The sequence below is a fragment of the Copadichromis virginalis genome, linkage group LG17 (assembly GCF_057382275.1).
Source record: "Copadichromis virginalis isolate Kocher_CV1m ecotype Utaka linkage group LG17, C_Virginalis_male_GT1.1, whole genome shotgun sequence".
Taxonomy (NCBI): Eukaryota; Metazoa; Chordata; class Actinopteri; order Cichliformes; family Cichlidae; genus Copadichromis; species Copadichromis virginalis.
In genome coordinates, this window is record NC_140634.1 from 17,661,707 (window position 1) to 17,686,954 (window position 25,248).

At 41.2% G+C, this 25,248-nt stretch overlaps 1 protein-coding gene across 2 annotated transcripts in view; it reads left to right on the forward strand.

Annotated features, from left to right (window-relative positions):
• Positions 1-22,789, forward strand: part of LOC146689246 (A-type voltage-gated potassium channel KCND2-like) — a 104,443-nt gene extending 81,654 nt beyond the window's left edge. The window contains exons 2-6 of one of the 2 annotated variants that reach the window (XM_085437758.1): positions 9,095-9,255; positions 11,853-11,953; positions 13,929-14,024; positions 14,611-14,849; positions 18,339-22,789. In XM_085437758.1, coding sequence (XP_085293884.1) covers positions 9,095-9,255; positions 11,853-11,953; positions 13,929-14,024; positions 14,611-14,849; positions 18,339-18,525 — 784 coding nt within the window. In that variant the 3' untranslated portion in view covers positions 18,526-22,789. Of the gene's footprint in view, positions 1-9,094; positions 9,258-11,852; positions 11,954-13,928; positions 14,025-14,610; positions 14,850-18,338 lie in introns of both variants that reach the window. The other variant, XM_085437757.1, reaches the window with a different exon arrangement.
• Positions 22,790-25,248: the final 2,459 nt, after the last annotated feature.

Sequence of the window (25,248 nt, forward strand, 5' to 3'; positions counted from 1 at the left end):
GTTTTTTTCTTTAATTATCTGATCATTCATGTAATTTCTACTCTCCTCTGTGCTTTGTGTCTGAAGGCTACAGTTAATTGAAGTTTCTCCTTCATGTGGTTAAATGAGCGTGCTGCTTAAAGTCAGAGAGCTGCTAATGGCTGCTCTTTGAGTCGTCATTAGATCGAGGTCCGCAGCTGCTTTACACACACCAATTATTCCACATTATCAGAGAAGACCACAGAGAGAGGACTAACAGAAACAATCCTGGAGACAGACCGGATGACAAAACGGTGAATACCAAACATCAGACCCAAACAAACATGACAGGTGGACAGGACGTTTGATTCAAACAGTAATAAGATCGTTCAGCTGGTCCCCTGCATCCTTTTGAAGGATCTCGTGGTCTTTTTAACATCCAGTCTGGGCAGTTTGCTTCACAGAGCAACAAAAGCCAACAGCAAACCATCAACCAATCTCACAGCCGTCCCAATGGTAGCATCTGGAGCCATAGTGAAGTTATAGTGCAGAAAGAAACACGTTTTAAATGTCTGATTTTTGTGCTCCTCTAGAGATGCTTTAAGGTTTTAAGCTCTGAGCTAACCTTCTGACCTAAAATACAACCAAGAACCAGGTACAGCAGTAGTAGTTCCAGAAGCACTGGAACTACAGTGGAACCCCGACTTACAAAATTAATTTGTTCTCGAGGGTCTTTCGTAAGTCGAAAATTTTCGTAAGTCGAAGCACCCATCACGCCTTCTGAGTGAACGATAGGCTATAGGCTAATTGCTAACTGCAACAACAATATGTCGTTCAAGTGGAACAGCGAAGCGCAAGTACGAAAGCCAAGGGGTTGTCACATGATTCGGAAGGCGTTGTGGGAATTGTGGTCATTGTGGGCTCAGCCAATCAGAGCCAGCGGATTTCGTTACACAGGCATTTTGCCGTAACACGGGCAGAAATATTGCCGTTAAGTGCCTTCGTAACTTGAATTTTTCGTTAAATGGGGTATTCGTAAGTCGGGGTTCCACTGTACTACACCTTGGGAAGTGATTTTCTGCGTAACACCAGCACCACGCACACCGGATCTCTAAAGAGACCAGTGCAGGTGATCTCTCTTATATATATATCATAAAGTCTAAGTTCAAATACTGGGATGGTCAAAAGCATGAATAATCAGCAGATGAATGGATGAATAACTTCAAATATTTAACTGTGGGTATTATCTCTCCGCTGTAACTGAACTGTAACTTAATACGATAAAGGGCCGACTCTAATCTTCTCTTGCATCTTTTTTTCACAAGATTCAGGTTTGAACACCTGTGACTAAACTTGGCATTGAGTAAAAAAAGTAGTAAAGGGGCGGCAATTAATTTAAATATGAACATGCATAATAGAGAAAATAAAGGTGTGGAGTACATCAGCAAAACTTCATCTTAAACATTTAAACATTTCATTTTAATTAACAGTTTAACTGTGATGGACTCCCTGTACCTTCATCCAACAGAGTGTCCCTGTCCTGGATGGTGTGGCGGAGCAGGTCCTTATTGACGCTGTTCTGATTCAGGTCAGCAGTCTGAGCTGTTTACAGGAGAATCTGTGTCAGTATTCAGATGTAAAGGGGACTCAGGCTGAGTCACTGCAGGCGAGCGTGAGCCTCAAGAGGAGCTGCTGCTGGTCAAAAGCAGCGTTTCAACAATGTGACAGAGACTGATGGACTCTGCCTGTGGATCTATTTTCAGGGCTTATTAATGCAAAACAGTGACAGCTGGGGAATACATTTGCATCCTCTCTGCCTTCTTCCTCTCTGCATTTGCTCATCCTCCTCGCTTCTTCCTCTGCTCTTCAGACTCCACAGCTGCCACCTAATTGGTGTTTGTGTGTGGATGAAATGTGAGCGGCTGAAATAAAAATCCATCTGAAACCACCGGATCGTTCTGATAATAAAGTAAATGAAGGAGACGGAAAGCCGAGGTCAGGTAAACGTGAAGGACAAACTGCTGTGTGCAAATTAAAACAGCAGCAGAAGAAGAAGAATGATGACGCTGAGGCTGGATGGGTTTCCAGTTGCAGATATGAGTGATGGAGGTGTGTGCCATCATCAGAGCTGAATGATGAGCATTTATTTACTGTAAGGTCCTCACTTCGAACTAACCACACACGTGTGTGTAGGTGTGTGTGTGTGTTGAAGAAGATGGATGTTGACCCTGACAGCTTCGATCTGTCACAGTGACGAGTTTAAAAATAGAGAGATGAATAAAAGTGTCTGCTGCGACCTTTAGCTTCTCTCTTCTTCGCTCTCTCTTTGTTTGGAGCCTGTTTTTCCTCCGCCTTCATCATCTTTCACTCCTCACTCCACAGAAAGCAGCTGCACAACCAACTGAGGAGGTTTTCAGTTGTTTTTGTGCTAGCATTAGTCAAAATGCATAAAAGAGCCTCAGAGGAGGAAAATATTTTCAGACTGAGGTCACATTAGCATGTTTCATCACAAGGTGATGTGAGCTGCTGGTGCAGATGGAGGGGAGAACAATTAAACAGATGAAAGTGATAAGGGGGAAAAATACTGTTAGAGTTAATTGTTAAATGTTGTCATTTTTGTACTTAAATTTGTAAACCTTGTCTTAACCTGAATGTTTAGAGATTTTTCTGTTCCTTCCCTACATCTAGCTGGGGGAGGCAATTAGCTATAGATAATGTTTAACTGCAGGCACATTCTATGTGAAGGTTCTGTTTTCTTATTTAGATGTTTTACTTCCTGCCCTTTATGGCCTCACCTGTGCTTGTGTATGGTGAGACTGTTAAAAAGTGGTTGAGCCATATACAGGGTTAGGGGAGATGACCCTTTGTGATCAGCAGGAAGTCACACAAAAACATCCACACACACTCACACATGCTCGCACATGCATACACAAACACTGAGTGTCTTAGTTCAAAGGGGTTTCACAATGGGTGTTTGTGAAACTGCGTGTCACAGAATAAAAGGCTGCAGGGGAGGCTGGTTTTTTGGAGTCATCTGAGACCGAGGGCAGAGGTACTGCCAAACGCTGTCCCCTTGCTAGCACGTTAAAACCGGTTGAGCTGTTTGTCTTGCTTTCTTCATGAGTGGTAAGTCTTTGAACCAGCAGGGCCTGCAAGGTGCAGACCCAACACATACAGTTATGTAAGTAACCAACGTGAAGGCGTCTCCTGATTGTAGACTTCACAATGATCCTACTGCTTAGAGAGAGACTTCCTGGTTAGATGCTGTGAGGTTGTTCTTTCCATTGTGTTGTGATACTCATGCTTGCAGAGAGCATCTCAGCTGATGTTCTTCTGACAGACCTGCTGTAAATCAAATCACATTAGAGTCAGACTCTGTGCGCTAAACATGAAGCTGCTGGTAATCCTGCTGAATCGGAGTGCTAATGCTGCAGGTGGACAGCCGAACAGTGAGCTGAACATCACTGCAGAGCTGCTTAAGGCTGAGCTGACAGTATGAGAATTCTCTGGAGGTTCATAACTGTTAGCCTGTCAGCTCAGACTCAGGGATCATGGGAACATGTGTGACTGTATTGAAGCCCAGAGGTCCAGGTTCGGGCTGGTCACAGTCCAGCGGTCCTGCCTTGGGTCGATCGGGTCCTGGTCTGTGTGGTTAGCATTACGGTGAAGAAGAATGTGCTGCTGTTAATAAAACCTGTTCAAAGCCTCCATCATGTCACCGCATTAATAACGCACACAGGCGCACAGAGACGTGACAAATAAAATTTGAATTTGAATTTGAATTTGAACGCTCATCCATAATGAAGCAGGCCTCTCATTAAGCCAGAAACATTTTACTCTGACATGAGCAGGAGTGTGTGTGTGGCCTGTTTGTCCTGTTAATGGGAGAGCAGCAGCGAGGCGCCGTTTGTCCAGATAGCAGCATAAATAATTTAGACGTAGCGAGGCGAGAGCAACGTGAATTCACTTTATGAAACGTTAAACATGCTGCCAGCAGCCAGCGTGTTAAAGCTCTCTGCAGGACGCACACACATTTACTTCCTGCACACTAAACTACGTTTTCCAACATCACCTTCTCCCAGTGCAACCGCTCAGTGCCACATTTTAACTTTAGGGTCTACATGCAGGTCGAAAGACTGCCTTACTGCTGTAGAGTCTCATGGAGTCAGGAGGAACTCTAAGCTCTCCTGTGAAGGTGCAGGGGTCCATTTAAGATACGTACGAGCCCAACAAGTGTGAAGAAGTCAAAGCGAACCACAGATTAGAAAAGATCTCTCTGTTAAAGCAGAATCTGTAGCTCACAGTGTACAACACCTCTCAGTGTGATAACACACTAGCAGGAACACGTTTCCTCTCATGTGTGCAGCAGCTCAGGTCCAGACTGGGCCGCACCGGCGCCGTGACCTGAATCTGCAGCTCCTCTCGGGCCTCAGTGTGGTGATGGATCGTTGTTGTTCTGAAACTTTCAGTGTTTCATCTTCTGTTAAAAACTGGACTTCATTACTTAGAAACTGCTCCAGCTGTAGATTCAGGCTCTGCTAGTGGCTCTGGGCTCCAGCTGTGAGAACTCCTCCTTGCCACCGTTGAAGTGCAGCCATATTTTTCTGTCCGCTGTTTCTGCAGCAGAATCTGGGTCAGCCGGTCTGCGGGCAGATTCCTCCTAAGGGAGTTGTGTCTGGTTTCCTGGCTCGCCGTGCTGTGTGATCAACACTTTCTGCTATTGGTTTCATTATTTTACAACCTGCTGCAGATTCCCCCTCCAGGATGTTGATTAACTGATTGATTGGTTGTGGAAGCGTGGCTGATAGCGCTTCCACTGGATGGAGGGATTAATGGTAAACTCTGAGGAGCTCAAATCTGAAGATTTCAGTGGATCTGACAAAGTGCTGACCGCAGCATCAATATCTGCTTTTTGTTATCACACACACACACACACACACACTCACAGACACGTGAAGGATGATGATGTGATGGTATGTGATGAAGTTCACCTTCTCTCAGCAGCACACATGCTCTGAATGACATTTCACACTAAACTCCCATGAGCCTCGAGTGTTGCAGTGGGCAAGCTGCCAATCAGAGAAGTGAACCTGAATGCTTCATGTCTGCAGAAACTAATATCAACTCGAAGTCTTTCGTTTACATTGAAATAAAATTGGGATATGAGTCTGAGGGAACCTGCTCTGATCTACTCAAATTTATCATGTCGGGTGCTCTGTGCGACTTTAGTCAGAAGATTTTTATTGTTACTGAATGAACCGATTCTAACTTAACCTAAACAAACAGGCCTCCTTGACTCCTTCAGGAGCTGTCAGTGGCTCATGGACTGATTTCTGCTTTCTCTGTGAAGGACTTGGACATCCTAACCCTCCCTGCACCTCCTGCTCTCTCCCCTCACAGCTCGAGACTGTCACAAAATGATAAAGTCAAGAATAAGATGAGAAAAAAAATATAATCGTCCTGTAGATCATCAAATGATATTCCATCATTTTATCATGACCTTCATCGTGATGAGCCTGATGATCGTAATCATTCAGAGACAGGCGGGAAACAGTTTGTGTTGAATCATTAAAGTGTAAGTGCATCAAACTGACTCTCCTCACTGAGCATGCTCCATCATTAAAGCCATCATCTTTATTCATCACTAAAGCCGTTTCATCAGGATCATTATCAAACCCTCAGCTCTCAGCGCTCGGCTCTCACACTGTCTGAAGAGATTATGGTGCTTTTACTCCGAAGGAGCAGACGAGATCCTCTCAGAGCTCTGGGTTACTGAGAGATCAGCAAAGTAAAACCGCCGAAGAAGAGAGTGAGTTTGGGAACGCTCTCAAAGACTTTGCTGTTGATGCAGAAGGAGGTTGATGGAGCAGATATTTTATTGCCTGATTTTCTTGAATTTACCTCTCTACTAAAGTTGAGCTGAGGGTGTTTCCTCCAAATTAAAATATTAATGACGAATGACAGGATGAATGTTGGTGTTCAGCCTACAAATCCTGCTCAACTCTCACTTTCCTTTCAGCTTAGCCGTAAGGATCTCCAACCACCCAGACTCTGAGCATTTGCACTGTTCATATTTGTGACCTCAGTGTGCATCTGAAAGCATATCGATCACGTGGGGAGTCCGGCCATCAGAGGAAACATGGTCATCCACACAGTACCTCAAAGCTGAGGCAGTGACATCACATTAAAGACGCTCAACAGTCAAAACCTTCAGACATCCTGCAGGTTCATGTGCGCATCAGCAACAAAGTTTGATATAAAGTATTTCAGTAGGTTTATGTGGTTTTCTACCATAATAATAATTGTTAATATAACACTCAGAGACCGTCAGTGCTTAAACGTTTTGTCCTTGTTCTCATTGTTTTTAAAAATTTGGTTCAAAAACAGTGCAATATTCCTATTTGTGGAAAAAATATTTGTGCTGCAATGAACCAGTGAACTAAAGGTGGGTGCTGTATCTTATTATCCTCAGCTGATGTCAGTTACTCCACTGAGGTCAAAGTCATTACTGGCGGAACACCTACTAACACCCATATTTGATCAAACACACAAGTTTGTGTGTGTGTGTTTGCTATAAAGAGGTGAATACACAGCAGAGTCAACACACACACCCTCCTTGATGAAGGACGTAGTCACATGACTGACACAACCATACACAGCCACACACACACACCTGTACTCTGAGTGTGTTTCTAATTGGGTGAAACACACTGAGACAAGGTCGCGGCCTCTGATTGGCTGCCTGTGAGACGCGGTGGCTCGAGCTTTGAAGGTTTGCAGGAGGAGACGAGGCGATCCGTCACTGACTCAAACTTCACCTTGAGCGAAACATGAAACTCGACAGGAAGACAAAGAGGACAGAAGTTTACAGAAGTGACTTCCTCTTGGAACCCGAAGAATGGAACCTGAACTGCTTGATGTGGATCATGTTTATGAGGGTGATATTAATCAGTGCTGCATTTAGCAGCTGACATTTAGTCAGCAGCTGACACACCAGTTGTCGATATCTGAACTGCTTGGTTTATATCTTCATGCTGATATTTTGAAGTCTGAGTATTTGTTAGTCTGATTAATGTTTTCTCCACTCCAGACTTCAAATGAGTTTTTTCTGAAGGTCTTTACAGACCAGGTATTAGTTTGAAATATTTTAGGATTCCACATCCAGCCACTCACACTTTGGGGTATGTTTTTTTTTTTTCTTCTGAACCAAGCTGGACTTTTCAGATTTTTCACATGCAAATAAACAGATCTGACCAATCAGAACACTGCATTTGGCAACTAGTGCGCTGTAGCTCAAAATGCAGCACTGAATATACAACAATATGGAAATGATAAAGTAATCCTGTTTAACGTCAGACCAAAGGAGACCCAGATTTCTCTGCCTCCTCTGATGTGGTCCCAGTATTTTTTAGTTTTTATTATGTTGTTTTTATCGCTACTGTAGATGATTATACAAAAGCCGTGCCATCTTCCTTTGATTGTTGTCTACAGATCAGTTTGAGCTAGAAAAAATATCATTTCCACATGTGAAAATATTTGTTTTATATCTTACATTTTGAGATTTCTGTTGGTGTAAACTTAATCAGAGCGACCGATTTATTACTGAAAGCAATGATAATAGAAACTAAACATCTCCTTTGAAAAATCAGTAATTAGAAACCCAACAGTTACTGACATGTTCTGAGTGTTTTTGAGCCTCAGGGTGAATAAAGCTCATGACTTTAGCCTGATGGATACACTCTCCTCTGTCCTAGCGTCTGAGCACTGAGCATGCTGGGAATGCCGCTGCTGTCTTACTGTTTGAAAGTGGGGCAGAATTATTTGGGTGTTTTAAAGTTTTGATGAATGTGTTGACGTGTGGTGGTGGTGGTAATGCAGAGCTTTAGCGCCTCCACGTGGATGCTGACTGAACTGCAGTTTCATTCATGAAACTGAAGGTAAAACGCTGCATCAGCTCCATTTTCTGCAGAGTCTTTGAAAAAGCTGCATTTAGTTTAGTCATTGAGTATCTGTCACACCAAACCGACTGATCATAAATGAAGAGGAAACTGTTGAGTGTGGTGTTCAGCTTACAGGAAAACAGATGTTTAACAACAGCTCGATGATCACACAGGATTACTGATTCCGTCTGACTGTTTGAGAGCTTCACCTTAAACCTAGCTCTTACCATTGTAGTCAAACAGCTCAATCTCTGTCTTTCTGATCATCAGACTTGTGTTTGGTTTGTTCAGGTGGGCAGCTTCAAATTTCAGTCAAGCTTGAAGGTGTCAGTTTTGGATCAGGGTCTTCTTTCTTTATCACCACCTCTCAGTCCTCTCAGCTGTATTCAACCCTGGACCTTCTTACTGTAAGGGGACAGAGCTAGCAGTTCACTGCTACACCACCTGGAGTCAGAACCAAAGGAGTCAAGCTAGTTTATAAAGTGGGTCCACATCAGAAATGCTCCAACTTCAGTCACAGACTGTTCTGTCTGCTCTTTATGCTCTGTGTTGTAACAGCACATATCAGGCAACATTTTATTCTCACTTGAATCACAGTAATGCAAACATTTTGTGAAATAATCGTTGCACTGCATGAAGACCAAAGATCTTAACACCATCTACCATCATGTTCGCTTCTTTACTGCCGTGCAAAGAAAAGAGACCCAGCATGCTTTTCCTTTTGTATGACATCACAGAGATGTTTGGGAAAATGACCTATCAGAGGCTGAAATACATCAACAGAGGTGCACTCATTTCACTGTAGCTTATGCTCAGCATAGGTCATGATTGTCTCCTCCAGTATAAATGACTCAAAACACAGTGTATATACTGTGTCCCAGTCTTTCATTTACAATCAGGTTAACTTTGGTATCTTCATCATAAACACACTGAAGTTCTTCTTCTTTACACCTTTACAGGAATAAGCTTCATAGTGTGTCTGTGGGATCTTTGGTGTATTCAAATTTATTTGTCTTCAGGTTTTTCTAAGTGGGCGAAATCTGAAGAATCCATGATGCTCCACGTTGCTGTGCGAAAGAACAAAAACCCAGATATACCTGCTGTTGTTCAGACCCTCTGAAAATGGCAAATCTCAGTTTACACAAACTGCTGCTGACCTCACAGCCGGGCTGACCTCTGACTCTCTGCTCTCTTAGATATGGTGACATGGTGCCAAAGACCATTATGGGGAAGATCTTTGGTTCCATCTGCTCTTTGAGTGGCGTGTTGGTCATCGCTCTGCCGGTCCCCGTCATCGTGTCCAACTTCAGCCGAATCTACCACCAGAGCCAGCGAGCCGAGAAGAGAAGAGCGCAAAAGGTGAGGACTCCATATTATCCATTCATCCATCCACTGACACAAACTGTCTTCAGAGTGTAATGGGAGGACAGCAGTGACCTGGGATTTAGATGCAGGACATCAGTGTTTTTATGAAGAACTTTTTGTTTCTAATGAGTTTAAAACTTTAACAGAAATTAACAGAATGTGAAGAAATAGTTATGACGTTATGTTCATTAATCAGTGCGGGCAGCTCTCAAGTAATCCCACACTGAACCACACGACTGTGCTGTGACTCTGGAAGCCTCCAGCCTGCCCTGAGGCACGCTAACATTATTGTTATATTAGTGTTAGATGAACATCTGTACAGACATGATGTTCCTGGAATACATACCTGATTAATTTTAGCAGTTGAAAGCGCTCAGACTGCAGCTTTAAAAACTAACACAGAAACTTTAGAAGTCTGCAGTCATTTCAGATCTACAGACCAGAATGTAATGCTGGTCATCACACTGAACCTTTCTGGTAAGACGCTGCCACCGTGTGGTGAACGTATTCGTTGCATATTTGCAGAGGTGTTTACAGAGAGCAACTGTGGATGTGGGTGTGTTTACAGCTGTGAGTGTTCAGAGAGAAATCCAGAGTATCTCTGAGAGGAAGCAGGGCACTTCTGAAGTAAGAGGGCCGGCTGCTGCAGAAGGTCACTCACACATCAGTGTGGTGACAGTAGTTTGTTCTAATTTTGAAATCTGAGTTTGTGCACAACCCACAGGAGAAAAGAGAGGAAGACACAGAGAGCAGGAAGCTGTCCAGGCTTTACTTCCTCCCAGCATCAACAAATGAGTTTTCTGGTTGTGCTGGAGACCTTTGTTTACCCCACTGGGAGTCAGAGAGAAACACCATGTTGGAAAGTTACAGAGAAGCAGCTGAATCATGTTTCTGTCTGCAGCCTGAAGCCTGCAGAAGATCTCTGAAGAATAAATATTATCAGATTCATACAACACATCTTCTACTGAGCAAAGCTTTTATGTTCTCTCATGCACATCATCAGTCACTCAGCTTCTGTCTGCAGAAACCATCAGCATCACATACATGAACTTATTATCTGTGCAAATTAGAGTTGATGCTTCAAACTGAACCTGAAGAAACTTTGGGAAAGCTCATTTTACACCTACATATTCACACCACTTGTGCTCACTTACCTTTAACCGGTAAATAAAACACCCTTGGCTCAATTTATGTTGGGATAATCTGTCAGAGATCATGAAAATCCTGCTGACCACATCAGTGTCAGCTGTGAGGATGCAGTTCAAATTTGACATTTACACAAAGTTTGGATAGATTTTGATTGATTGGGAAATGAGTGGCTGCAGACACCCTGACGTTCTTCCACAGATTCTTGAAGGATTTAAAGACACTTGTTGCTGCACAGATGTGTCATCTAAATGGAGGTGATGCTCAAAGTGTTCATCCAAATTTTTAAAGGTTCACACAGCTCACGGAGCTCAGCTGGCTGCTCACCGGGTCATATTGCCCTTTGGTGGTGTTCTTCTCCAATACAGCGTTCCCCACCCCCGGGTGTGAAATTGATGGTTTTCAGGGCTTTATCGGTAACTCAGTTTTCCTGCATCTTTTCCCGCTTTGTAGTTGTGTCTAATTTTTGAAAGAAATATTTAAGAGTTACCATAGCTACCAGAGAGCATTAAGGGGCAGAGAGGAGGATATTACTCTCAATGTTGTTGTCGCATTTCAGGAGGACGCTGCTAATAAAGTTACACAATTACACAGTGAATTCGCGTTTATTATGATATTTACAAAATACCACAGTTTTTGTCTTGGTTTTTTCCATTTTATTTTGTTGTTCTTATCCGCGACACCTTAAAGGTCGGTCCGTGAAAATATTGTCTGACATTAAACCGCTCCGTGGCACAAAAAATGTTGGGGACCGCTGTCAATCTGAAAATCATGTTATCCGGATAAATTAATATGATTATTCTTCCCCAAACCCACAAACCTAATTTAGTGTTGGTGTCTGTCTTGCAGTTTCTGTGTAATAGTTCCTGAGACTGACATTAATCAGGATTACATTACAATGTAAACATGGACAAACCAGGCCAAGAGGCAAGTGATCAGTCAAGTGATCTTGCATTTAGCCAGTAGGGGTGCTATTTTTGTAACTTACGTTGAAGCTTGCCACACGCCTTTTTCACTTTTTGCTGTTTATGTGCACTGCTTCATCAGCTGCTCATCACACAAGCCAACACTTTGTTTGCAAGCAGAAGTTATTAAAAAGGACAGCTTGTGTCCAGATATTGACATCTTTGATATTTTGATATTTTCTTCACTGAAGTGACTTTCTGAATGCAGAAGATATGATTTGCTCACATTAGTTACCTTGTTAGTTTGGTTCTGGGTGTTTTGTTGGATTATCAGACTCAGTTTTCGTGGACGTCAAAGGCTGAGATAAACATGAGCAGATGAAGGACGGCAGCAAATGGGATCTGAATCTTTGCAGCTTCTGTTTTCATGTTCACATCTAATCCTCCTGCAAGTTTGTTTTAGTGACCATGGTGGTGAGCCTGTGTTTGTGTTCCCACTTACAGTTGATCGCTCACAAACCTATGTGTGTTCACAAACAAAAAACCAGGCTTGCTAGAATTCGAGCAGTGAAGAGTGGAGGCGCTAACGCTTATTTGCAGTACAAACGCAGCCGGCTGATTATTGACCCTGAGGAGGAGGTAACCGTGGACATGCAGTGGTGGTGCTGTTGTTTGTTCTCTTGGTTTCTCATCTTTTCTGTCTCATATCCAGCTGTGAGGAGCATGCTGAGGGCTGCTTTCATTGTGCTTTCATCTGTGTGTGTGTGTGTGTGCGCTTCAGCAGTGACATGTTTTTGGATCAATGTAATGATAAAGCTGTGCTCTCATTTCAAAACTCCAGCCTTTTACATTAGTTTCTCTTTACCTGCCAAACAAGAGCGCTGAAGGTTCAGGTGGTTCCAGCTCCCAGATACCTGACAAACAGCAAACTCTGATGGACCCTTTCTTCTTCGCTGTTAAAGTGATCCATCTCTAAGTTCACAGCTCAGCACAGATATGGTAGAAGACCTGACTGACTATGGCTACATCCTGATATCCCCACAACATGTCCACAAGACTCTGGAGGGTCTAGAATCTAAAGCGGAGTAACATAGGCAGATACACCGTGACTCTTTGCAAAGCAAAAACCTACATTTCTTTGGTTTATTTTTGTGATCAATGAGGCCAAATTACAAGCAAAATTCGGATGACAGAAGCATCATTTTCTTTGTGGGGTTTTATACAGCACCACATATCAGTAGAATTAAAATAAAAAATAAAGATAAGAATCTAAGTCCAAGGACATTAAAACTGTACTTCAGTGAAGTACATAAGTAACTCTGCTGAGTTACATCTCACTGGTTCCATCCCTGCTGTTGGAATATAAGAGGGCTCTAGGCCATTGGCAGTGGTGGGAGGGGAACAAGCTATAACCTTCTAATTCCTCAAAACTCCAAACTTCCTCAACACAAGCAGAAAGTGACAGCCTTGTTACTTACCCTACATTTACCCTGCAAAGTCTGGACTTTCTCTGTAAAACAGTCTCATATCAGCACTAAATAGAGTAAAGGTAATATGATCTTTGGCTTTAGACCGGATGTTTGGAGATCATTTCTGATCCAGTGTCTGGACAGAGTTTGCTCTTCTTTTTTAAATGAAAGTGTTTTATTGTGAATTTAGCCTGTGTTAGCTGGTCCTCATCTGGTCCTTGCTCATGTGTTTAGCTGACTGAAATGTTGATGCTGAAGTGTCCATGATGAATTCATCTTCATCCTGTTTCTATCACTGTCTGTCTGTAGCCTGTCTGTAGTGTTCTGTCTTTTCACATCCTTCTTAGCTTTGCTCACAGTCTGAAAAACAAAATACCCGTCAGTCACTAACTAACTCACATGTGCATGATCTGATCCTTTGCTGTGTGGGGGTGCCTTACCTGACCAACAGGAAGTTCTCTACACCTCCACCTCTCAGTGTCTCTCCTACTCTCTGCTCTGTCTTCTTCCTCTTTTGTTTTGTTCCTTTGACTTGAGCCCTACCATGCAGCTCTGCTGTTATGAGATGATTACCTGCGCGATTCATGACATCATCAGTAATAGTGTTGGACTTCATTGACTTGTGGAGGAATGAAATTGGGCTGAACTGCATGTCAATCGCCCAGCCAATCCGCATGCAACTGGGCAGAGTCAATGTAAAGCAAAACTTTGGAATGAAGTCTTGTTAATATTTCAAAAGCTGTGTTGCTTCTGCCCAGCATAGGGGCTCATGATTTTGACTCTTCCTTTGGCAGCAGCTGAGCTTCTGAGCTCCACGTGATTGGTTACTCTTCTGCCCACCTGGGTCACATTCAGTCTGAACTCCAGAGTTATACAAGCTCTGGAGGCTCTCTTGGGTTAAATGAGGCTGGAGTCAAACCACAGAAGTAAAACAAAAGCTGCTGAATGGCTGCTGTTGGTAGCCTTGGTTTGATCCAGTGAGTGATCCATCATTTTCACACTAACTTGAGAACAGGAAGGAATTGTGGCTAAGATGGAAATGCTGAGGTTTGGCAGATTTTGGTGGAAATATTAGCCTTGCTCAGGTGTTTCTCTGTAAATGATGGGGTCGCTGAGGTCATGTGTTTTGTGTTTATGTCTTGAAGGCATCCAAAGAAGCAGGACAGGCGCTGGTGTGTAAGGCCAACCCTAACTTCGAGGTGCATCATCATCATCTCTTGAACTGCCTGGAAAAGACCACGGTGAGGAGGCAGGCACACACACACACACACACACACACACACACACACTTTATTTGACCAACTGATTAACAGTTTACTCCTTTACATGTTTTCCCAGATTTTATAGATTTAACACATTAAAAAAATTCTCAATAACTTCAAAGAGCCTAAATTGAATCTAAATCATTATATTTTTAATTAATGAGAATGACTATCATTTACCTTACCTGGAGATTAATTTTTTTCCAATTTTTCAGCAGTAAACAAAAAATATTCAGTTTGATTGTTTACTGTTTGAATTTGGACATCTATCTAGTTCAGGGGTGCCCAATCCCGGTCCTCGAGAGCTACTATCCTGCAGCTTTTAGATGCATCCCTACTCCAACACAGCTGAATCAAATGGTTTGATCTCTTCAGCATGCCATCATGTTTGGCAAAGACCTGATAACAAGCCATTCATTTGATTCAGGTGTGTGGGAACAAGGATGCATCTAAAAGCTGCAGGACGGTAGCTCTCGAGGACCGGGATTGGGCACCCCTGATCTAGTTCATAGCAGATTCTCCTTTACCTGCCATCCTGTAAAACTGCAGCTTTGCTTTTTCTCAGAATCACGAGTTTGTAGATGAGAAGACGTATGAGGCGACCTGCAAGGATGTTACACTGCTGAAGCAGGTTTCTTGCTCTTCCTCCATCTCATCCTCTTCAACTCATGGCCTAAGCTCCTGCTGTGGCCGCAGGAAGAGGAAGACCTTCAACGTCCCAAACTCCAACATGTCTGTGGGTCTGCAGGGCAATCTCCAGGAGCTGAGCACCATCCAGATCAGGGAGCGACCACTAACCAACAGGTATGTTAGACAGCACTGCAACTCTGTTTTTTACAGTCATACGGTTACATCCAACATTTACATCTCTTTGTTTACTTCTAGTCATATTTGATCTCCATAAAGAAATAAAATCACCCAGAAGACATGACTGTGAAAATTGCAGGGGGTCCTACTGACTTTAAGGATATTCCAGAAGGTTACAAAGGTTCTTCTGAAGGGTCTTAAGTTCCTGATGAGCTTCCAGTATCTACGTGGACTTTGCAAAAGTCATTAAGAAAAAAAGAAAAATTCTTAAGAACATTTACAGCGCATGATCCTTGAAGAAAGCTCTACCAGGAGCTACCAGAGATTTCACAAGCCCTTTAACCTGATCGGCTCCGGGTACCGGGGGCAAAAGGAACGAGTTCACGTATAATTGGTTATAACACGGGGTCAGAAATATAAGTCCTGACGTGTGATATCCACAGAAACCTCTGAATCTCAGCTAAACTCTCATATAAACCATTTCTACAACCACCAAACACAACTAAAACAAGCCATGATTAAAAGAGCAGCTAGGTAAATGCCAAATGTCTGCTAAACAAACAAAACCAGAGATTCTTCAGACTTCATGTAACTATAACACCATGTAACACCAAGTTTCACCACACTCTGACCAAAATTCACTGAATGAGCCGCAAAAGAAGACCACAAAAACGCATAGCGGCGCAAATGCGCTAAGACAGAAATTGGCTTACCGTCCCGATTTCCTCCGTTACTTTCACCAGTAGCTGGTAGCCTCATGTTTATCAGCAGTTTCCACGGCTAACTAGCCAGATCAGAGCCATTTTCTGTCAACAACCTCCATTTTAGACCCACCTACAGACACGTGACTAGACAGACGCCACATGCAGTAAATTTGGGACCACGTGGGGTTTGGCCTTGTAACTTCTGAGTGGTTGAAGTAACGTGAGTGTGGCATCATTACTGTGATCCTATTGGCTCAAACGATTAAAAAGAGGTGTCAATTATGCAAATTGGCCAAAAGAAACCAAAGTTACAGCCCCATCAGAGTTTAAAGGGCCAGAGACGCTCCATGCCCACGGCAGAAAAGCGCCATTGCCATGTAAATGTGTGGTTAAAAAAATATTCAAAAACACGCATTTTTAGGCCTGTTAATAAAATTAAATAATTTCTGCTCTTTAATACCTACAAAATTCAACTAACATAGTGTCCAATGTGTGCCAAAATTGGACATTTTTGTACAATGTCTAGATATTTATGTATTGACAGTGCTGTAATTTTTCACTTTTCTTTCTTTTTTTTTCTTTTCTTTTTTTTTTTTGTGTCCCGTTTGGATCTTTAGCCATCAGAATTGTTGTCTTAAGGCCAAGAAAGATGCCAAGCGGATTTATTTTACCAAGTGGATCATCATGGCCTTGCCATATTGGTCCATTTGATTGACCTTTATTTTAATTATGAATTTATTTTATTTTCAGTTGCTACAAACGGGACAGACATGACTGGGGGATAGGACAGGGAGAAAGAATGAAAGAGAGGGAGAGAGAGAAAACCAAAGGGGAGAAGAGACGGTGAGAAGGGGGGGAAGAAAGAAAAAAAACAAACAAACACCTGGGTCATCTGTATGGAGAAAAAAAACAGAAGAGAAAGCAAACAACAAAGAGCAACATAATAAAAAAACAGCACCATCACAATAAACTAGCTAGCAGTAGATATTAAATAATAAACGATATTGTGCAGCACGCAAGATAGACAGCGCACAATGTGCTTTAAGGCAGCAGCCAAGAAAGCTTTAGTCCGCGTCTGTGAACACCCGTGTGTACACCTGTGTGCATACCTGTGTGGATCAGCATGCTTGTATTCCATTTCACTGTTTCACTTTAGAAACATAAATCTTTGCACATATGATGTTTATATGTTGGTTACTGAATTTCTGGAATGAAATATGAACGGAGTCACATTTTAAAATGGTTATATGCTACAAAATAAATAAAAAAAATTCGGTGAGGATAAAATCTACTTACATTTTCTGTGTTCCAGTCTCAGTAACTTTGACACAGTAATATCTGCTGCAATATTTACACCTCTGATGAAATTTTGATACCAAGATTGTATACACAGAGTTTGTAATTGCAGAGAAATACTCAATTGTTGGCATTTTATTTTCGAACAGGAAACTCAGAAAACCCTTTGGGGTCCATCAGGTTAAAGGAAAAAAAAACAGACACTCTTGCAAAGGTTCTAGATGTATGGAAGTGGATTTAATTGGAGATAAAGCATCGGAATTTCAGGAGCAGGACCACGCCTCCAAACACGCTCCTTCGGATTCTTATCTATATATGTTCCCCCAGTTCTACAAGCTGTTCATTCTCTATTTTTATGCTTAAGGACAACAGATGGAAATTAGCCCTTGGCTATAATCTGGTATGTTTACATTCATGTAATTTTTTTTTTTACATTTATGTTCATTAACATGCACTGTCCTAAATAAATAAATAAATAAATTTACATGCCCCAGCCTCCTCCCTCCCCTTTTATATTCTTTAACTTCACTTCTATTTAGTACATGGGGACCCGCTAGGCCTGGAAGCCGCCGTCCCCTTCGAGGCCTTCCCCAAACTGCAACTCAATTCACGTCCAAGCCATTCACCTTTATCTACTAAAACACTGTCACACCTAAAATAAGGACGTGGGCTCAGCTAGTGACATTATTTTTAGAGGATTTGATCCTGCTAGAGATACCAAAAGTACTTTTAGAAAAGGTCATTTTAGTTAAATGTTTTTATAGATTTTAAAGTGGTCTTTATGCAAGTTTCAGGATTCCAAGTATTAGAGGTTGAGTTTATTTTGGAAATTTTGGTGCGTTTGAGGAGTTTTCAGGAATGAGGGCATTTTAGAGCTGTCAGTACAGGCATGTGAGCTATCTTTACTGGAAGCATTGGATGATGTAGAGGAGGCTCTATCCTTTCTTTTAGAGCTTCTGGAATTAGGTTTACATGATCTGCACTTTTACACAAAGGTCGTGTTCATCAATCAATCTGAGTAAAACTTCAAGTATTAAAATTCAGTACTGACAAATCCAAACCTTTTTGTATACCTCAGTTGTAAAATTAGTATAAATGACTTAAAATTGGTGCAGAAAAAAAGAACTGAGCAAGAGATGTAATTCTTTAACCTTGATTTAGATAAAAAAATATATAATTCAGATGATAAAATATAATTTGAATTTTAATGTAAAATCATTTACATTTACATTCTTATAAACCCAAATTTTCTTCACAACAGAACATAAAAAACATATTAAATGTTTAAACTGAGACTGAGAAGCATGGGATGGGCCAACATAGGAGTGGAGAAGTCAGCAGTACTAAAAGGGAACTGAGATGAATTGATGTGTTTACAACTGAAACACATGACAGGAAGTTGAACTAAAGTCCATTTGAACTGCTCAAAATTCACCTTTGCTTGTGAAGACTAAGTACTAAGTATCTCTCCTTTGCCTCTCTCTAGTCGTTCCAGTCGATCCAGTCTCAATGCCAAATTTGAGGAGACGGTTCCTTTAAACTGTGACCAACCCTACATCACCTCCGCTATCATCAGCATGCCCACGCCACCTGGCACCACCCCTGAAGGTGATGAATCTACCAGCTCCACTGACTACTCCCAGGCCAACATTGTGCGGGTGTCTGCACTTTAGGCCCCAAAAAGACCCTCCCACACTACCACCCACTGCGCTGGAAGACGGCAGGCGTTGGCGGTCTACAGCTTGAACCACACCAGACTCAGAGTAGGCTTTGGTAGCTGCATCATGTGTCCACAATGGAAGTGATGGGTTAGCTTAAATGCTTCAGACCTGCCGTGGAGAAGCAGGTCTACAGGTCACACTAAAACTGACTCTGATTTGGACTGTAGTTGTTTATTGTTCTCTCTTTTTCTTCTGGGAGGATTTTTCCGCTGGCAAAATAGCAGCCGCCTGACTGAAGGTGGATCTCTGCTTCTTGCTGAGAGGACATCACCACCACCAACGTATCTTTGTCCTGAATGGTGGCTTAGCGAGCCAGCACTAAGACACCATTGGATCATTCTGAAATATGTTTAGCACAGAGACTGGCAGCTGGGGTCAACGCTTCACATTCATTATATGTTGAATCCTCTTAGTCAGTTACTAGTCCATTTAGCTGAATTTGACTGTCTGGAGGTGGACTTTAGAGCCAGAAGCTTAATCTGAGCTAACCAGACTTGTGTTTTAATCAAGCTTTAACCTTTTAAATTACCTGCATTACTTTCATATTAGGTCTACCGTACTCCTTTGAAAGATAATGTAGAAAATACATAAAGCATCAGACACAGCGTTTAGTTTAGGCTCAGAGGTCCTCAGCTGATTTGAACTTTATCTCCAATCACTGGAATTCAGTTAGCTGGGCTTGCAGTCTTTGTGCTAAGTTAGACTAAACCTGTCCCAGTAGAAACCAGGATGAGACGGATGGTGACGGTGGGTTTATCATCACACTGTCACACTTCTGAACCTGACAGACCCTCTGTGTTTGTAGAAAATGTTCTGAGGACATGTTGAAGGTTGGGACTCGCCATTTGTTTTGCAGTCTTCTGAGTCTCTTTTATAAGTACATATTTGTCCTGGGTGGAGGCTGTTTGTCGCTAAAGACTTCAGCGTTTGTCCTATCATGGGTGGGACAGCAGATATTTACAGCCTGCACCCAGTGATGAAATATATCATGTAATGCATTATTATTATTATTATTATTATTATTATTATTTTCACGTTATTTTCTTTCAGTCATCATATTTTTTGTTATTATTATTTATTAGTGTTGGTGAATGGGAAAGTTTATCTTGAGGTGTACGTGCTACAACAGGGAAATTATCTTTTTTTTTTTTTATTTCATTTCATGGATTTTATTTGTTCGATTTTTAATTATCTTTTTATTCTTGTTTTCATTTTTTGAAATAATGATATATTTCCTTTTACCCCACATCAGTAGTTTGTGATCTGCTGGCTACAGCCCTGAACATGTGTTAGCCACAGACAGTGGGCGGGGCTTTTCTTCTGAAAAGATGTGAACGATTTATATTTGCAGCTGTCATGAAGAAGAAGAGGATGAGGAAAACAGTGAGCATGCTCAGTTTCTGTGCGTTCCTGTCCACGGACCCGTGTGTTTCCATGTAAGCCAGGACGCTCCTCTGCATGCACATCTGGCTGGTGGTGTGAGCAGTTCGGGTTCTAGTACTTATTCTGTAAATATGAGTTTTCTAGCTGACCTTTCTGACTGCCTTCCTCTCTGCTGTACAGAAACACCAAACCGCCATCGTGCAAATGTTGATGTCAATTTGTGATAAGAGAATCTTTCTGTTGTTGCACTGGGTCTGGCAGTGATGTGTATTGTAAATCTTGCAGACTGATTTGATGCACTTGTTGCCTGATGTTTTTTTTCTCATTGTTCACCTGAGTGTTGGGTTAGGTGACGGGAAACAGATTTACAGCTCTGACTCTGAGCTGACAGCTGGAACCACAGTTTAAACAGAAAATGGGCAAACCACCAGTTACCCACAAAAACAACCACAACAGCAAAAAAAGTGCTTTTTTTTTGCTGTTGGTGTTTCCATCAACAACCTCTGTTTTACTTTTTGGTTAAAGATTTTAACAAATATTATTTATCTAAAGTACAAATTAACAGATCCCATTGTTTGATGTAAAAATGACCAAAAAAGTGATTTTGTAGTATGGAAAGAAGAGCAATGAGTATAAAATCCAGTGTTAGCTGCCTGTGTAGCTTTCACATGCTTATCTCACAGAGACACATGAAATGATCGAGCTTCTTCAACTCAGCCAAGTAAATTTGTTGCCTGAATCACATTAAATGGAGACTGAAGTAAAAAATTCAACCAAACATCCAGAAGTAATCTATGATCAGTCTTTTGGTCTCCCTCTTCTGAGTGCGGGCATGGTCACACTGACAGCCTGAAAGCTGCATTTCCTGAAATGTCCAGCAGGCAGCAGTGAGTCAGTACCCACAGACTCGCATGTTAAAACTTTACAGCAGAAATAAACATGTTTACAGCCTGATACGCAAACTGTTTGTCTCTGTAGATATTTCCCCCTTCATTATACCTGTATGTGGGGAAAATGTTTTTATAACTTACCTGATTAAAAACTGTATTAAACAGGTGAGTTATAGACTGTATAATTAGGGGTGTGGTCTCTCTCACTGACATGCAGATGGCCACACACATGTATACTAGGTTTCACCTCAGCTAACTGGAGTCCCTGAACTGGACCTCTGGACAGTGTTTGTGCTGTTGGAGCCTTTTGGAGCATTTTTAATGACATCTTGTGATGAATAACAGGGCTTCTATGAGGTTACTGTACTAACAGACGGTCCAGGAAGGTGGAGCTCCAGTTCTGGTGAAATTCTAGGATTTTATTTGGAATGTTCTGAGAACTACTTAACAGGTATCCGTGTCTGTGTAATGCTCCTCTACTGTCTGTGGATGCAGACTTATCATTAGTTGATAACTTAGAACCAACATAGTAGCCAAATACAATCACTTCTGGAACCAAAAAACAACAACAACATGACAGCAGCTAAAATGCTAACATGATATGTCAGTCCACTGATGGATGATCTCATACTTTCATGGCAGTCTTTGGGTTTTCTTGTATCGTCACATCAGCAACATCAAAGCTCACATGTGCTGTCAACATAGTTGCAACATCTTTAAGCTTTTAGAAAATTATTTTCACATGTTTCTGTGAGGTGAAGTTGGATTAAGTTTATTTCTCAAAAATGCTGAATCAATAAGAAAAAAAAAGGGAGAATAAGAAAACATTTCCTGTCTTATGGAATATTTTTAGAGCACTCCAGATTTTTTTATTTGTCTGTCTCTGTCAATAATAATTTATTGTTATTATCTACTCCAAAAACCTTCAATGTGTGGTTTTAAAGGTTTAAAAAGGGTTTAGGGTTCATTTCATTAATGAGTTCTTAGGTTCAGAGTGGTGTTGATGCTGTCTGCTGGGACCCTGATGAATGTTGAATATCTGCTTGTAGATTTTGGTATACAAAAAAAGTTCTTTGAATCTGTGTGACTCATCATGATGTGCCGTACACACCAAGTCTTAAAGCCTCATCATTGCAGAGGTGAAACACCATCAGTTTGTTCCCGTTTTGATACAAAGAAAACAATTTTCTTACGAAACAAACTGAAACCTCTCATTCTTCTTTGGGGAAATATTTCTCTCTCTGGCTGAATTTTAGGGATGTGTTGAAATGTTGGATTTTTCATTTCTACGCCATGTATGGAATAAAAAAATATATGGAAGTAAGAGCACAGAAGACAACATTTTTCTCTTGCTCCAGAAGTAAAGAGCAGCTGGTATTGGGTTCTTACTGTCAAAGCTTGACTTGTTTGACTCGTCAGAATGAGGATCCAAATGGCCAACCCTGCTTGCAGCACCTTTACAACTTCAGTCATCCATGTCTGCGCAAGTTTAATGTGACTTATGCAAGTGACTTCTCTATGCTTTCCTTTGTTTTGTAAGGACAACCTCTGCTTTGTATTTAGGGTGCAGGGGACGGGCTGAGGGGGAAAGGATGAACATATTTTTGAGGAATTTATTATTATAAGTGTTAATAGTGCACATGTGTTGTAATTGTTCTGTAATTTCTTATTTTTAAAATTATTTCCATGAGAGTTTGTAGTGTTGTATGTTCAATTAACATCCCATGATATTTTTCTAAAGTCGTTAGAACATGCATGCATTTGGAGCAGAGATGAAGTGATAAAAGAAAGTGTAAAAATTAGAGACATTTATGACAACTATCACTTTTGTTTGTTACAGCTTGTGTTCATCGAAGATAATATCTAAAAGAAAAAGAAGCTCATGGTTTTAGTCCGGTGCCGTGTCTGAGTAAACAGAATAAAAACATTGTCCTATTCAAACACTTCCCAGAGTTTGTACGTCTCTTTTCAGAGGTGGGATTGAGAGATCGAAGTCACCCAAGCTCTCATTATTAAAGAACTTGACATTCAGCCTGTTATGATTAAAGTGATACAGAGTGCTACCTTGATGTGTCTGTGCTAATAGTAAAGCTTTTTTAGGTGACACTTTATAATACAACTCGAAACTAAGGGCAAAAGTACCCTGTAATTACATGTAATTTCAACATATTTTATCTGAAATTTAGAGGAAACAATGAAAAAATTTACACTAAGTAATTTCACATACTTTGTAATTACCTGGTAATTATCCAGAAGAACATACAATATTTACCCTTTTAACACTGTACCTTGTGCGTTCCAAGGTTGGGCCATTTTATGAAGTCATTTAACATTGCCTTACTTCCTGATATTTTACAGGGAATGAAATGCAGACTTTATTTAAAATAATTTTAAATATTATCTAATTAATTTTAAGTACTGTGCAATTCCATGGTAATTTTCTAGAAAAAAAAAAATTCCATGTATTTTTCAGGGTATTTTTCATGATAATGATAGACCCAAGTTTATTTTTATCTGTTTTTCCTTCACAGACAATGTTCACCAGAAACCATTCAAACTTACTGCCACCTATGCGGACCAAGCTCTTGCAATGCTTGTAGCCCTGATACGGGCTACCACAGCAATCGGCTAGAAACCAAAACAATCACAAGGTTTTCAGTGCAGATTTTCAGTGTCTTCCAGTAGTTGTATAAGGATGGCATACCTGGCTGCTTGGGACAATCTGCCAGGGGAAAACTAATGGCCTATGCTACCTTTGGCTACACTGGCTACAGGGGCCTGGCTAGCTATGTGTTTTTCAAGGGTGCGAAGCCGAGGGTCTAATTCAATGATTTTGGCCTCCAGAGCTGCAAACAAGCTACATTTATTACACGTATAATTACTGCTAAAGGAGGCCAAGGAGTAAGTAAACATCTGACACAATACGATGGAAAGTGCTGGAGGGCCAGGTAAAGAGGCCGTGCTGCTAGCGAGTCGGCTACAAACTAAGCAAGCTGGCAAATCCCTAAAGGCAGTGCATGAAAATAACCAATGATCTTCTTATGGCAGCTGACTCCAATTTACTTTCCATTCTTATTCTCCTCAATCTGAGTGCTGCTTTCGACACTATCTCTTACTCCATTGTCCTTAGTAGGTTAATCTCCATTGGTCTCTCTCATACTCCACTAGCCTGGTTTAAATCATACTTATCTGATCGCAAAGTATTATTATTCGACTTAAATCCTTTACTTTTAAACCCTTTCCTGGGGCCCATTGTTTTCATTATCTACCTTCTTTGTGTGGACACATTTTTCATAAATATAATATTCAGATTCACTGTCATGCTGATGTCACCCAGCTTATCGGTCCACTAAACCTGATTCTGCTCTTCCCCCATCCTCCCTCACCCTCTGTTTAAATGAACTCAACTCATGGTTCTCTTCTTTCTTAACAGTAACAAATCAGAGCTTCTTCTGGTAGGCTCTAAATCAACCTTATCTAGAACTAATAGCTTTTCTATTACTATCAATAACTCACCGGTCTCCGTTTCTCCATGTGTGAAAAAGTTTTAGTGTTATCCTCGACAGTACTTTACCTTTTAATTCGCATATCAATAATGTCACTCGGTCTGCATATTTCTAATTGTGTAACATTAATTGTCTCTGAACTTTTCTCACTCCACATGCTACTGCCATTCTTGTTCATAACCTTGTTACTTCTCAGATTGATTACCACAATTCACTCCTTTTCCATCCATAAGCTTCAACGTGTCCAGAACTCCACTGCCCGTATTATAACCAGGACCCCTTCTATTCACCATATCACCCCTGTCCTGCAGCAGCTTCAATGGGTCCCGGTCAAATATTGCATTAATTTTAAAATACTTTTGTATACATTTAAAGCTATTCATCAGCTCTCCCCTCTGATTTGATTCAGATCACCATCCCTTAGATCCTTTTCTTTGCTTTCTCTCTCTGTTCCCTCTCCCCGTCTTGCCGCTATGGGGAGCAGGGCTTTCAGCTGCTCTGCGCCTCGACTTTGGAATTCCCTACTTCCTGATATAAGAAATATCACTTGCTTTTCTCTCTTTAAGTCTAGACTCAAAACTCACCTGTTCAAAATAACTTATCCCACATAGCCTTCTCCATTCCGCTATTTTAAATCTATTTTATCCTTTGTGATTTTGTAAACCGCCTGCTTTTATGCTTGCTTTTTATTTCTCTGATGTGTACACTGTCCTTGTATGTTCTGAAAGGCACATTCAAATAAAATGTATTATTATTATTATTATTATTTTTATTATTATGAATAAACAGAGAGTATGCTTCAGATACAGCACATGATGATATGAAATAAGGCGTTATCTATTAGTTTTAATTAAATTGGCTTCACACAAACACCTCTGTGTGTTGTAACAGGCACA